Source organism: Hyaena hyaena, unplaced genomic scaffold (genome assembly GCF_003009895.1).
Source record: "Hyaena hyaena isolate Hyena2069 unplaced genomic scaffold, ASM300989v1 scaffold_709, whole genome shotgun sequence".
Classification (NCBI taxonomy): Eukaryota; Metazoa; Chordata; class Mammalia; order Carnivora; family Hyaenidae; genus Hyaena; species Hyaena hyaena.
Window position 1 is genome coordinate 627553 of NW_024081343.1, and position 16481 is coordinate 644033.

General features: G+C 38.5%; 1 protein-coding gene across 1 annotated transcript; it reads left to right on the forward strand.

Moving 5' to 3' along the window:
• The first annotated feature begins 1902 nt into the window (after window positions 1-1902).
• Window positions 1903-5080, forward strand: TUSC1 (tumor suppressor candidate 1). The gene has a single exon (XM_039217705.1). It carries the CDS (start codon window positions 2123-2125, stop codon window positions 2768-2770), a length of 648 nt encoding a protein of 215 aa, XP_039073636.1. The 5' UTR covers window positions 1903-2122; the 3' UTR covers window positions 2771-5080.
• The last annotated feature ends 11401 nt before the right edge of the window (window positions 5081-16481 follow it).

Consider the following 16481-nt stretch of genomic DNA (forward strand, 5'->3'; position numbering starts at 1 on the left):
TGAGAGAAAGACTGAGCAAGGGAGGGGCAGAGAGAGGGAGACACAGAATCCGAAGCAGGCTCCAGGCTCTCAGCTAGCTGTCAGCCCAGAGCCCGATGGGGGGCTTGAACCCACGAACTGTGAGATCATGACCTGAGCCGAAGTCAGATGCTTAACCGACTGAGCCACCCAGGTGCCCCGCAAAAATATTTTTTAACAAGAGCCCAGATAAGCCTTAGATTCACTGAAGTCTTCAAACCATAAACAAAAAGAACATGTATGACACATTCACAGAGCTGGGATTTTCACTGAACCGCACAAATAAAAATAAATAACTTAGGGGAAAACACAAAGTTAATCAAGTTTTTGTAATTGACCATTGTAATGAACCATACCCGGTGTCCTAAAGAACACTGTGTGTTCGAAGGCCTCTGTGCTTCCTCCCTACACCGGAATCAACCCCAAAGTACACTCTTTAGCTTTGTAAAATTAATGAAGCAAATATAAAATATTATGAAATGCAGATAAAACTGATTAAACAGAGGATCTGGTAAAGTTTTCCACATGTTCAATATATTTAAATGGTGACTAATCTGATTATACATGTATCCTCCCAACAGACAGAATCCATTAATACTAGTCCTCTAGGTCCGATATATGGTATATGTAACTGTATTTATCTTATTAAAAGAAAAGAAGAAAAAGCAGAAAGAACAGGACAAAAAAAGGAAAAAATATAGAGAGGATGATCCAACTAAAAGCTATCAAGAACGGTCATGGTGATTATCAATGAACAGTCAGCTGACAGTTAATGGAGATTCCACTAATGTTTCAAATAGGAGGTAGAAATTAGGAGAGAAACAAACAAACAAACAAAAAACACCATGCTAGACACCTATGCTTTAAGAATGGGAATATCTAACCAGGAAAATTACTTGCTAACTAAATAGGAAAAAGTGTCAAAGGATATATATTGTTCTTTTCTGATTTCATATGCACTGTCCTTTAAGCTACTCTTAAGAAAAAGGTAAGATTTCTTCTTTAATAAATGTGATAGTTTTATAAATTAAAAAATAATGGGGTGCCTGGGTGGCTCTGTAAGTCAAGAATCCAACTTCGGCTCAGGTCATGATACCATGGCTCATGAGTTTGAGCCCTCCAGATTCTGTGTCTCCTTCTCTGCTCATGCTTCCTCTCTCTCTCTCAGAAATAAATAAAAACAAAACAAAACAAAAATTCTTGCTACCACCTCTGTCTTCCATGAGATTCTGGTATCAGCGTCTTTTCCTGAATTTACTTTGCAATGATCCAGTTACTCTATAACTTGAACTCCTTAAAGTAAGGAATGTAATTCAACGAGTTGTATCCACCTGTCACCAGATATTTTGGAACTTAGTATTCAAAGTTTCTTGAATATTTTGAGTTTCTTGGGTTTTGTGGCTCAGCTTGAGCAAAACAACTAATTATATATAACCTAGTTTCTATAGAGTTGCAAACAATTTGCAGAGTGGAGTACTGGTTGTTCACAAATTGGAAATTGCCTATATTGTTTTGAGAGATGCCTGTTCCCATTTGAGGTCCTCATGACAGGTGTTCAATCCCATGGAATGTTTTGTGAGGTTAGAGGTGGGTTAAAACGCTGTGTTCTAAACGAAGTAGTTACATCTTTTCAACCTGCCCCTGTCTGTTTCAGACCTCACCATTTCATGATTATTATTTGCTTTGAGGCTGTCGTGTACGGAGGAAGGTAACCACTGGTGCTTGCGCTGGATTGCAGGGCGAGGCCGGCTGGTTCCTGCAGTGCCCAGGCCTGCACGGAAGCGCCCGGCACAACCCAGCGGAGGAGACGCGCTCTTCCCCCAGCCCGGCCAGAGGGCTGAACGGCAGAGCGCTCCCCGGGGGCACTGTGTGTGAGCCGGCCGCGGATCGCAGGCCCAGGGGGCAGCTCCGCCACAGGAGACAAGACACGCCTCAGGCCGGGCAAATTCCCGGCCCCCTCTGGCCCCAAGCCAGCAGCCGCCGCCCGCCGCCTCGTCTCCTCCTCCGCTGTGGCCCCGGCCGCCCCGCCGGGCCCCGAACTCGCCCGCGCCGCGGCGCTGGCCCCTCGGCCCACGGCGCTGGCGGCGCGGTTGGGACAGAACCGATGTGGCGCATGCGTGGTGGCGCCACCAGGCGCGGGAGCTACGGCGGCGGGGACGGCGGCGGGGACAGCCGCGGGCAGGGCCGCCCGGGCCGGGCTCCTGGGGGTGGCGGCTTCGGAGGCGGCGTGGGCTGGCGAGGCCGTGCGGGCGGCGCCCGACAGCAGCTGGAGGAGCGGTTCGCAGACCTGGCGGCGAGCCACCTGGAGGCCATCCGCGCCCGGGACGAGCGGGACCGGCAGAACGCGCGGCTGCGGGAGGAGAACGCCCGGCTGCGGCTTGAAAACAGGAGGCTGAAGCGCGAGAACCGCAGCCTCTTCCGTCAGGCCTTGCAGCTTCCCGGCGCGGGCGGCGACGGGGCGGACGCGGAGGCGGCCGGGGCCACCTCAGGCCCAGAGAAGGCCGGCACGAACCGGAGGCCGAGAGGCGGCGGCCTCGAGGACGAGCCTGGGAGCCCCAGGGCCCTTAGAGCCCGGCTCGAGAAGCTGGAGGCCATGTACCGCCGGGCCCTGCTGCAGCTGCACCTCGAGCAGCGGGGGCCGCGCCCGCGTGGCGACAAGGACGAGCCGCCTTTGCGCGTACCAGAGCCAGGCCTGCGAGCCCCGGACCCGGAGCCCCCAGTGTCCCCCGAGCGCCCCGAGCGCTGGCTGTAGCCGGAGGCCACGGCCGCTGAGAGGCGGGGCCTCGCGCGGCCCCTCCTCCGCCTGCGGCTCCCCAGACTAGCAACGCCCTGGGCCCCGAGCTGCGGGACTGGACAGCAGCGCCCTCCGCCTGCCGCCCGACCCTGCCCGGGGGGACTTGGCGTCCGTCCGCGGCGCCGGGGTTGAGAGGGTGCGCGGCCCCCCGAGCCACCCCAACACTGCAGAGCTTCTGCCTCTGGCTCCTGCTGGTTTCCACGGGTTGAGGCCTGGAAACGGAGGGGCGGGCTTTACAACAGCGAGAAATGGGTGCCCGTCAACACCTCCTAATGCTTGAACTTTTCAAGGGGTGTGAGGACCTCTTGTTTAGGGTTTTGCTTCTTTTTTTCCCCTTCCTGTTTTGGTTCTTTGAGGACTGAGTAATGCATTTTGAATCGGTTGAATTTGTTGTTCATACTTTGGTCCCCTGAAACCTCCGCCCATTATGTCTTAAGTGGCCAGCATTTGCTTTCATAAGTCGGTATTTCTTGGATAGCCTATGAAGTACCACCTTTTTATTGAAAAGTTAATATTTATATTTAGGAACTCTATGTCTGCCCCCGCTCTAGTCCTTAAACATCTAATATATACTGATTTGTTTACCCCCAGGGCGGTTTTAAAGTATCTGCCTATAACTGATCCTTTAAATTGGTAAATAAATCTGGTGCGTTAAAGTAATCTAGAAACATCCCACGACTGTTATTCGAAGTGTGTTACATTTTTACACATTTAAGATATATACGTGACACGTATAAATTTTACATGTTTTAATAACTGACTAGTTTTTCGTTGTCAGCTATCATTTTTGCTTTATGTAAATGATTGTTTTAAATAAAGATTAGATAATCTAAATATTTTTATTACATTTTAGGCATTAGAACATAGTTGGTACATGGCGACTTTGCCTTCTGCATTTAATAATTTTAAGAAGGTGTAAATTATTTGAATATCAGAAGCCCCAGAAAGTGATTTAAGTCTCAATTGTGGTTTCATTGGCAAAAGAAAAAAGAAAAAAAATTAACGAAGAAAGTTCTAAATTCACTTTTTTGCGTTTTGCTGACTAGTGAAAAGGGTATCATTGTACCACATAAAAATCATGGGTATACTACAGTGTTTAAGTGAGGAAAAACATCAGTTGAAGAAAAAAATCATGAGAAGTTTTTGTTAGAGCTAGAGATTAAATCATAAATTAGAGTTACTGTTTTATTTGCGATATACTCCACCGGTTTCAAATATATTACATATGTTACCAAAAAAAGTACCACCGAAAGTATTTTTTTGATTTTTCTCTTCCTGGGTTTTGAAGACACTGTGCATTTTGCTTAAAGGTAGTTGATATTAGTTGTGAATATTCAAATCTTCCCCTAGAACCGAAAAGTATGAGAAGAATATTGCTGAGAATAGGTAGGTGTATGAAAAGTGTTTCTGCCACCCTTACTTTATTTTCTAGTAGTGAAAGAAGTAAAATAGTTTTGGAGGCAGTAGGTATTGAAGATTAGGAAAACCCCCTATCAACTCTACTGCTACTTAACTGTAAATTTGGGTTTAGATTAATCTCTCTAAACCTTAGTATTCTCATCATTAAAACGAACATAACATCTACCTCAAAATATAAATTTTATTGAGATGGTATATGTAAAATGCTGCTACAAAATAAGTGGTCTGTCAATGAGAACTACAATCTAAAATGAGTGAAAGTCGTAAATGGATATTTTATGGACACTTTGCCTTCTGTTCTTTGCTCCCATATGATTTTTTGTTAGCAAAGAAATATATTCTTTCAGTGAGTTGACAGTTTTCACTCCTTGTAAGTAAATAGGAGGAATAAAGCACTATATACTAAAGGAATAATGCTTCAAAATGTTCAAGAATATTTGCCACTTGTACCAAATTAGGAATATTCAACAACCAAGAAAATGTGTAGCTTACGTAGTTTTTAAGCACCTTTTGTCTTAAAATAATGTATAATGTAAGTGTGGTGAAAAAAAACTTGGAAAATGAGGCACATGTACAAAAAAATGAGGACAACTTTCGAGCATAAGTCCTAAAAAAATTCTGAAACCAAAATGCCCCGTAAGATGGGTTAAGGCTAACATATATTTCAACTTTGTTGAATTTTTCTGCTGATAACTAATAAAGCATCATGTAACAATATACAAGATGTTTTGTCATATCAAAATATGTACCTATTTTTAAAGAAATGGGTAAATTTGATTTTAGAAAAGTTTGATCTCAGATCTTTTTCGATCTAAAAATAAACTAAAACTTCAGATTATCATACCTTGACATTTTGTTTTCATAATTTTTTGCACAAAGAAGAGGGCTTATAATTTATAGAAATAAGCAACAAATGTATGTCACATTAGCAAATAAATCTAGTAAGAAAGATAGGCATTTTTAAAAATAATTTTTTAAGTTTATTTACTTGTTTATTTAGAACATATGAGCAGGGGAGGAACCGAAAGAGAGGGCAACAGAGGATTCCAAGCAGGATCCGTGCTGTCAGCACAGAGCTAGATGCAGGGCTCAGTCCCTCAAACTGTGAGATCATGACCTGAGCCAAAATCAGAAGTTGGATGCTTAACCAGCTGAGCCACCCAGGCACCCCAAGATTGACGTTTTTAACACCATTTTTTTATGGCTCCTATTCACAAAACTATACTTTATCGTATTCTCTATTAAAAAATTAGGATGTAAGTCAAAGTAATATGAAATGAGTACTTCATGGAGCAAGCTTTCCTCGTTAAACTTCTTGAACACATTTATAGTAATAACGTATTTGAAGAATACTGGAAAAGATTTTCTGTCTTGTTTAGTGTTAGACATAGGTTTGCCAATTCAGGAGTATTGCCATGATGAAACTAATACCAACTTTTAATTTTTTTATTTTTTTTTACAAAAAATACCAACTTTTTAATGAATTATCAGTACATTCTAAATAATTATTAGCGCAATTTTGATTCTGATGCCAAAATACTGTTGTCTATTATGCTAAAGGGAACAAATTTTCACTGATAATTTGTCACAAAATGTCATAAATGAGTGACACAATTTACTAATTTTCTGTTTAGCAATTAGTTACAAAGTCTGATTTTTCTACTATAAACTTGCTTTTTTGATATATATCTGATCTATCTGATATAGACAGTATATGAGTATATTTACTGGAAATAATGGACCAAGGACGATACTTATGTAAAAAACATGTCTGACTTTAAAGAATTAGTCATGCTCAAATTTCAGATTTTCTGCCTAAACTGAGGTTATCATTTCCCAATGATCAGAATTGAACTACATTGTGCGCAGTGTATAGCAGATTTGCTTATTATAAAATTTATGTTCAGAATCTACTTATCTGTATAATCTTTGCTTATTTCATGATAACTTATTAGTAAGAAAGTCCTTTTGTGTATTCAAAGTCTCAGACATCTGTCATTCTTTAGAGAAAATTTGAGAAGACAACAGTAAGTTTGTTGGTACTGACTTCTTGTTTGAATGATTAGCATTCTACTCTAAAAACTGAGCTCTTTGAAAGAAGAATTTTAACAACAATCCATTTCCCATTTCATATTGGGACTGAGAAATTGGGCCTTTTGTTTTCCAGTTCTCCTCACTTTATTTTTAAGTTCATAATTTTAAACATATAAACTCTATTGTCTTTTACAGTTAATGGATCTGCCTTTAATTATGGTGAAGAGTATTGTTAAGGAGCAAGAAATCCAATCCTTTGACTATTAAAAACAGTGGAATATTTCTTCTTCTCTGTTATATAATATTTCTGATGCAGTATGTTAGGAAGTGTTGCTGCACAGGTCAGAGCCTGTTCTCGTGTTCTTTTACTCTACCCGAGGTCATTGGTATATTTGCATGGTAGAAATAGGTTACTTCCAGATGCATGTTTCAGGATATAAGAGAGAGAGAACTTGGAAGACCTATGCCCAGATCTAAAAATAACATAAGTCCCCCTGGACACAATCTGTTGGTAAAACATCATCGTATAACCCCTTTGACTTCAAAGGGGACTGTGAAATAAATTCGTACTATACAATCTTTTGCCCAGCTATAATCTCATTATTATAGAAGATTCAGAGAAAAGATTTTGGTAGACAACCAGCTAAATAGAGGCTGACATCTACTTAAAATAATTTTTTTAAAAGAACTTCTATGTCCTGGAATAAAAGAACTTATATGTCCTTGAAGCTATATAATTTAAAATAGAAATATTATGGGATTGCTTTACTGATTGAAAAAAAAAAATCTGACCTTTTTATTCCTCTCTGTATCCTCCTAATGAGTGCAAAACATAAGATATTATTTGAAATAAACAAGGAAATGTAGCTATTAAATTTTATAGAGGAAATCCTTATAAGTGAACCATCCCCAGGGACGCCTGGGTGGCTCAGTCGGTTAAGCGTCTGACTTTGGCTCAGGTCATGATGTCACAGTTCGTGGGTTTGAGTCCCGCGTTAGGCTCTGTGCTGACAGCTAGCTCAGAGCCTGGAGCCTGTTTTAGACTCTGTGTGTCCCTCTCTCTCTGACCCTCCCCTGCTCACGCTGTCTCTCTCTCTCCCTCTCAGAAATAAATAAAAACATTAAAAAAAAAAAACATAAAAAAATAAAGTGAACCATCCCCAGTGTATATGTCAAAAAAAATCCCTAAATAGTGTATATGTTATAAAAAATATAGTTTTGAGAAACTGTACTTGATAAACATTATTTCATATGTCAATCTAGGTTTCTAAGTTGATGGAGAAATATATTTCTTATATACTAGCATTCTACAACCTGTAAAGTTGAAAGAGACCTTGGAGAGCATCAGCCTAGCATCCTTCAGACTTTGCCAACAATTTAACAATTCGCACAAACTATGTACACGTCACACTCCTTAACTTAGAATATGTGCATCCTATTTCTAGGTAATGGATTTTTTTAGAGTTTTTTTTTTTTTTAACTTTATTTTATTTTGAGACGGCGCAAACAGGAGGGGCAGAGAGTGAAGGAGAGAGAGAATCCCAAGCAGTCCCTACACTGTCAGTGTAGAACCCAATATGGGTCTTGAACTTGTGAGATCATGACCTGAACCGAAACCAATAGTCAGACGCTTAACTGACTGAGCCACCCAGGCACCCCCAATTCTAGGTAATATTATTCTCTCCTATTTATGATGAGGAAACTAATGAACAAAAACTATGCATAAATGTTTCAAGGTTAAAAAGAAAAATTTATTTAAAAATTTTTAAATTGATATGTAATTGACATAATGTTAGTTTTAGGACAAATGGAATGATTTGATGTATGTACATATTGCAAAATCCTAAGTAAGTTTAGTCAGGATTTATAACCACAGGTAGTTACAATTTTTTTCCTTGTGATGAGGACTTTTTATGATCTACTCTCTTAGGAATTTTCAAATATATGATATAGTATTGTTATGTATAGTTACTACAGTGTATATTATATCCCAGGACTTACTCAAAGAAGTTATTTAGTTTTACTAGGAATGCCTCTGGCTTTCTCTATTAAGCATGATATGATTGTCCAGTACCTTCCTAATTTTACAGTCTTTACCATGGCCATGGTTCTACTTACTCCATAAAAATATTTTGTTGTTCACTCTTTGTGTTACATAACAGCTTAAATAACAGTGGGGTTACATATTCATTTACATTTTTGTAAATTTTACATATGGGACTCTTGAAACTAGATGGGTAGATTATTTTGGAAGGGCAGAGTAGATCTTTGAAAATTTTGCCTACTTATTTGATGAATATGGCCCAAGGAGACTAAAAGGAAAGATTTCTATTCCTTGGTCAGGAGAGGGGTTGTCCCTCTGTCTTGCTAGAAGCAGAAAGAAAGCATATGGTCCCATTTCCTTTGGCAGCGATCATGTAATCCTAAGAATGGTGCTACAGAGAGATGGAAAAGAACTTCTCTCTTGATAATGTTGCTGCAGCTCCATTTATCGTGCTTGGAGCCTGTCCTCCATCTGGACTTTCAGTTATGTGAGAAAATACATTTCCTTATTGCCTTTTTTTTCCCCTTAACTGTTTATTTATTTATTTCTGAGAGAGAGAGAGAGCGAGAGTGAGCAGGGGAGGGTCAGAGAGAGAGGGAGATACAGAGTCTGAAACAGGCTCCAGGCTCTGAGCTGGCTGTTAGCACAGAGCCGGATGTGGGGAATCCACGAACCCTGATATTGTGACCTGAGCCGAAGTTGGGCGCTTAACTGACCGAGCCATGCAGGTGCCCCATATTTCCTTATTGTTTAAGGCCATTTGAATCAGGGTATTTTAAAAATAGAAGTCAAAATGGAATCCTGGAGAAGGATGAATATTACAGCGACAGACTGAAGTATGGGTTTCTCACAAACACAATGTTGAGGAGAAGCCAAACACAAAAGAACATAAAACAGACAAAAAGGTTGTATTGATATGCTTTTTGACTTCTATGCGTTAAACAAGAAAAAGAAAATCATCCAAGTTCAGAAAGTTGTCAGAAAGTCTCAGTTCGCAGATTTAACAGATTCTTTTTATTAGAGAAAAGCTGAATATCCCCTTTGAAGATTTTCAAATTAATACTAATACAAAACTAAACTTAGAGGTCTTATCTCATATTCCATAACTCATGCAGCATTTGCATTCTGAATGTCTTATCTTATGACCCTTATATCTAAATGGTATCAAATTTAATTTTTGCCTCAAAAATGCCTTTCACATCTTTTACATTTTTGTTCATAACTTAGGGCCTATAGTACCCAAGGACCTTTAGGTTTCATTTTCTGTAAGGTGAGCATTGAGGAATGCAAATTTATTTTAGTTCAGAGTATAAATTTGTATGTGTCCTATTGACTAATAATCAGGTATTATGAGAGCAGGTTAAAAAAAGTCTCAGACCTTCAATTTACATTTATTTTAATCTTTTTGTATATGTTCTAAAATGTTCTTAGTGTTATAAATGATACATAAATTTTAGTATGTGCTCAAAAATATTTTATAGATCCCATACTACACTGGCAGTCACCTCAGTTGCTGGATTTGTCATTTATTAGCTTTATACCTTAATCCCTTTATTACTTAATTTCTTTAGTTCAGTTTTTTAAAAATTGAGTAATGAAATGTATCCAAATATATTTCATAGTTAGGTTTCTTACGAGACTTTACTTAGATGTTATATATAAACTTGGATTTATGCTTTTAAAATACAACCAAAGTAAGACAAGTATTGGGTTTTTTTTGGTTTTGTTTTGTTTCTTTAAGAGAGCATGAGTGGGAGACAGGGGCAGAGGGACAGTGAGAGAGAATCCCAAGCAGACTCCACACTCAGCACAGAGCCCAGCACAGTGCTCAATCCCACCACCCCTGGGATGGATCAGGACCTGAAAATCAGGAGTCGGGTGCTTAACTGACTGAGCACCCACATGCCCTGAGAAGACTATTATTTCTGAAGGATCATTTCCTCATGTTCCTTGGTTGGGGGGACAGAAAAAATAGCCATTCAAACTATTTTAGACTTTTGACTTGTGTCATTTTCCCAACTACTTTTTAATGTTGAGGATTAATTTCTCAGGATTCTTTGGGTATACACTTCTTTGCTTGCCCTTGATAGATTTCAACTGAGAACTCAGGTCAGGTTTGTATCTATCAAGTATAAGAAGACTACCAACTTAACCTGAAAATCCCAAAGGCTACATTACCAAATCTATGTGCTTCACAACATTTTCTGAGAAGAATAAAAACACTTCTCTGCTTTTAATAAGGCACATCAGTACTACTAATAATTCTAAGACATGAAAATATCTGACTGTGAAGTTGATTATGTACTCAAGCAGAAATCTGTAATAAAAAGATTTCTGAATTCACTCTCCTTCCATAATGTTTTCCCCCATATTACTGATGCAGAAGTTGAGTTTATTAAAAAATACAAAATAATTGGACCTGAGGACTTCCTTTAGCTAAGCAGAATCTTTCACATTTTTACTAAACTAATAGATTTCTCTGAAATAAATTTTTTGAGTTATTCTTCTGAAACTGAGATTCAGCAGCATAAAAACAACATCAAATAATAAAATGTCCAGGGACATCTGGGTGGCTCAGTAGGTTGAGCGTCCAACTCTTGGTTTCAGCTCAGGCCATGATCTCACAGTTCATAAGATGGAACCCAACATTGGGCTCTGTGCTGACAGCACAGAGCCTGCTTGGGATTCTCTCTTTCCCTCTACACACTGCCCCCCTCTCAAAATAAATAAAAATAAAATGTCCAAACATAACTCCAGATATCAAACATTTGTCTTCTGGATCCATGTTCTATCCTTTTCCATTATACTCTCTAGTTATCACATTACTAGCCTCCCTTGGTTCTTGGGTTCCAGGGTAAGGTTGGCTTCTTGTTGGATATTGGCTATGGGAAATGTAAGCATGAGATCAGAAGGAGCGATCAGTGTTACCTTTGAGTTTCCTACAGGCTACTTACATCCTCTACCAAAGGTTACAGATCCTATACGTCTGCCTTTTTACATATGAAGCCCTATCTGCAGGTTCTGATAAAAGTTCTAGGCCCTCACCACTTCTAGCCAAGGGGTGGAAAGTTCTCTGTGGCAGGTCTTACTAATTTCAGGGCACTTCTGTCTCCTCTAGTTTTCCTAAACCACATCCAAACTTTCATAATTGGTCTTTTATTAAATTCTTTTAAAGTTACTCACTTTCATCATGAGGACACGTATTGATTCAATATACAGTGACCACTAATATTGATATTGATTGTATGCTTTAGTTTTGTTAATACATTTTGAAGATTCCATTGACCAAAGGAAAACTTGATCTTCACTTAACTTAGTTTGATATTTTCTTGATTTAACTAACTAGAAATGTACATATGCAAATTAGGCTTTGACAATTAAAAAGATCATAAGTACATATTACCTCTTAATAGAGTTTCCTTTACTTTGTATCTTAAGTGATTTCAGTACTACTCAGCAGATACTTGTCTTTTTAATAACTCTTAAGCATAAAATCTATGACCATTGGTAACACAAATCTGTGAGGTCATTTCTTCCCTTGAGACAATTAACATCCAAGAGAGAGATGCAGATATATAATGTAAAATAAAAGATTCTAGGGGTTTCCTGGGTGGCTCAGGTGGTTAAGCATCCGACTTTGGCTCAGGTCATGATCTCACAGTTTGTGGGTTCGAACCCTTCTTCAGGCTCTTTGCTGACAGCCAGCTCAGAGCCTGGAGCCTGTTTCAGATTTTGTATCTCCCTCTCTCTCTGATCCTCCTCTGTTCACGCTGTCTCTCTCTCTCTCTCTCTCTCTCTTTCTCTCTCTCTCTCAGATATAAATAAAACATTAAAAAAATAAAAGATTCTAAACTAGGAAGAAGATTCATATGACATATTGTTTGAGCTGATTCTTAAAAGACATGTAGAGGAACAAGTAGCTGGGTCTTGTAGGATAATAAGACTCAGGGAAGATGAGAAACGGATATGAATAGGGATGTATAGGGGATTCTCTAGAAGTAGAAACTGCAATATGACTGAAGTGAAAGGTATACAGGATTATTGTAAGTTTGAATAGACTGAGGTCAAATAGTGGAAGGCATAAGTTCCAAACAAAATTTAATCCTTCAATGGAGAAAAATCAACATTCTCTAGGCAGATGATTGATTTAGAATTATAAAATATCTCCTGTCATGAGTAGATACAGTGTTTTGTTTTTGTTTCTTTTGTTGTTGTTGTGTTTGTGTTTTTGTTTTTAAGTATTCTCCATGCCCAGCATGGAGCCCAATGCAAGGCTTGAACTCATGACCCTGAGATCAAGACCTGAGCTAAGATCAAGAGTCAGATGCTTAACCAACTGAACCACTGATGTGTCCCCAGATATAGTTTTTTTAATGTTAATTATTTTTGAGACAGAGATAGAAAGAGCACATGAGCGGAAGAGGGGCAGAGAGAGAGAGAGAGAGAGAGAGAGAGAGAGGACCTGAAGCAGGCTCTGTGCTGAAAGCAGAGACCCAGATGCCTACCCCCAAATGTAGTTTTAAGAAAGATTATACAAGCAGTAGGTAATCAGAGGACAGGTGAAGCTAGAGGTGGGAATGCAGGAAATAAATTAGAACTATGGTTCAGTTAAGAGGTAGTAAGTCTCGAACACAGTAAGAGCAAAACAAAACAAAAAACTATTGGAGAAGAATGTTTCTGAATTTGTTTTCTCTGAAAACAGAGCCTGTGACAGGACAGTATATTTAGATGACATAGTCAGAGGAGAAACTTGTACAATTAAAAAGACCAAAGAGTGAACTTTAAGAAATGCATATATTCAAGCAATTAATAAAGGCCAACTAAGGAGATTTGAAAGAGTAGGCTAGAAATGTAAGGGGAAATATATGCAATTGTAATTCCTGAATCCTAGGGAAGACTGATTTGATATGAGAAGGAAATTAAGCAAGATATGATAGGGTTCAAATATAAAATGGTCCAATTCTCTATCCATCCCTGTAGCTACCATCTTTGTTACATAACTTTGCAGTTCCATCTGTAAACACATCAAGTCTGTTCCTCTGCTCTGTATTGTTACTTGTTTTGGCTAATGGAATGCCACAGAAATGACAGTATACTGGCTCTGTGTATAGGCCTCAATGCATGCTTCTATACTTTCTTGCAATCCTACTCTTACCATGTGAGTTCCTCTTACCCCAGTCAACAGCCAGTCAGTTATTCTCAACCAGCCAGTTCCAGATCAGCTGATCACATAGATTGAAGCAATCCTGTACAAGTCAACTCAACCAGGCCCAGATCAGCAGAACCACTGACAAGTAAACTTGTGATCAACACTTAATGGTTATTTTAGGTTACTAGGTTTTGGGGTGGCTTCTTCTGTATAAATAGATAACTGATACAGGAAGAAAGCAGTGCAGGAACAAGTTTAGAGAAGAAATGGCAAGAGGCAGGCTGTTAGATTATGAATTGTTGAGGAGTTGCTGGAAATTGGACAGTGGATATTTTTAAATAAGTATCTTTTTTTAAGAGAACAGAGTTGGAAAAGTTGTTGAAGGTAATATTTTTATTGTGTGTATAGAATGAATTTGACTATGTTTTAGGGAGATAAGAAAAATCTAATGGAAAGTGATGAAGAGACCAATGGAAGGAGATATAACTGGGGTAACATATTCTTAAGAATGGGGGAGCTCAAATGCACAGATGATTAGAACAGTCTGGTAAAAGAATAGATTAAATTCCTTTTAAAGAATAAGGGGAAAAAGGCAGGTGATGATAAAGAGAAAGAATTAGGATGAAGAGGGATAGACTGAGATTGAGGTTCTGTCTTTTCCAAGAAACAGTAAAATCGTCTGTTGAATTATGCTGGCTGATTTTCTGTTCTAAAAGTAAAGTTTTGAACATTGATGAAAGATATTTAAAATGTAGTCAATTGGGGGAGAAAGCCAAGAATGGCTGAGTGGTTCTGGGAGCTCTGAGAATGGCTCTGTGAAACCGGATATCAAGAAACACATGGGAAGTGTAAAAATCATGTTAGATAAGAGGAGGAAACACATGCAAGAAATAACTTACTGATACATAAGGAAACGTTTTATTTCTGAAGTTGGATTTCACTAAGCAGTCTTATTGGTAAGTCAGTTCTGATTATTTCTTTCTATTCATTGTATATCTTGAAATAATCCTGTTGCAGTAGTAGAATTAATACGGATCATGCATGTGCAGAGTTAAAAATTTTATAATCTTGGCAGTGTGTGTGTGTGTGTGTGTGTGTGTGTGTGTGGTGTGGAAGGGGCGTTCAAAGTAGAGACTTTGCGGGGTGCCTAGGTGGCTCAGTTGGTTAAGCGTCCAACTTCATCTCGAGTCATGATCTCACGGTTCGTGGGTTTGAGCCCCGCATTGGGCTCTGTACTGACAGCTAGCTCAGAGCCTGGAGCCTGCTTCGGATTCTTCCTCTCTCTCTGACCCTCCCCTGTTCACGCTGTCTGTCTGTCTGTCTGTCTCTCAGAAATAAATAAAACATTAAAAAACTTTCAAAGTAGAGACTTTGCAACCAGGATTAGTGTTAGGAGAAAAAATATAAAATATTAGTAAGAAATTAAAGAAAACAGTGCCCTCTGTCTGCTTATCAGGCTTGATAATAGGATTGAGAAGTTGATGAGAAAAAGTTCCTAGGTCCTTTGTATAGACAAAGCAAACTATATGTCCAAGATAATGGTTAGAGAGGATGTTAATAAACACAAAGAATGGGGCAAAGTTATATTTATATAATAAAGACTGGAATTTTTATGGCAGGCTCTCAGGAATTCTTTTCTTTGACCTATAGCCAGAAAAATCAATTGGATTCGATGTCTTTACTTACATCATGGTAACATCAACTCATGGAATTGTTGAAAAAATCAAATGAGATGAATGTACATGAAAGTGCATTGAAAATCTAAAACCCCATACAATGAAAAGGATTTGCTAAAGCCAAAGGCAACAATATTTAAGATAACTTTTATTAAAATTGATTTTTAAATGATACAAGGAATAAGCCTTATATATTGCTTTAAAATAACTAGTTCTGTCTCAAAATGATCAAAGCAATTAATCTAAAGCGTTTGTCATAGGAGATTAAATAATACCCTGAGTGTTACATGTTATAAAATTTGTGGATATGCTCTTTCATTGTATGTATTCAACATTCACCTAAGAAACCTGAATTCAATTACCTCTAACTCTGCCAGCTCTATATATCTTATTGCTTCTATTATGCAATGTTTGTATGAACTTTCTTATCATTTTTTTGTGCCACTTGAAAGTACTTCATGATGAGAATTATTTGCTCTGTTGGTCGACATGGATATCGATAGAGCATAAAACCAGCTGACATATAATTTTTGAACATTGATATGTTCCCCTTGTCATCTTAAGCAGAGAAGGAAAGAGCATAATTCAGCCTAATAGTTTTTATTCTAGCATTACGGAGGTCAGATCTTGGTGGACATACATAAGAGGTGAGAAATTGAAAAATAATCCATTGTTTTATTAACAAAACTAACATTCACTTGTGAAGTATATGTTGAGTACCTGCTCTCTGACAAGCACTGTGCTAAGTTCTAGTTCATATCCAAATATAGTCTGGTCACTACCTTGGAAATCTTACAAAGAATTGAAGGAAGATATATATCTTTTTTAAAAAAAATTATCTTAGTATGTTTTTTCTTTTACGACACTTCTTTTCAAGTTGTGGTTTAGATTCATTGGGAGGACAAGATGAAAAAAGGTTATACCAAGAGAGATAATGGCATAGTGGTATGGCAGTAGTTTTGAGTCACTGTTACTGAGCTTTTCTAATTTATGTGCACGAAGCTCTCTTCCTCCATTTAATCCTCCCTATCTGTATAACTTCTCACCAACTTATTTAATTTTAGAGGTAATTTAAAAGTGAATGTTCCACACAATGTAGAAAGGATAGTCTCTTTGATAAATATTACTGGGAAAGCTAGGTGGCTACATGTAAAAGAATGAAATTAGATTCTTTTATCTTACACCATATACAAAAATCAATTCAAAGGGACTTGAAAATAAGATAAAAACTTAAAAATTTTAGAAGAAAATATAGAGGGAAATCTTCTTGACATTGTCCTTGGCAATGATTTCTTGGATATGATGCCGAAAGCACAGGTAACAAAAGCAAAAATAGACAAGTAAGAT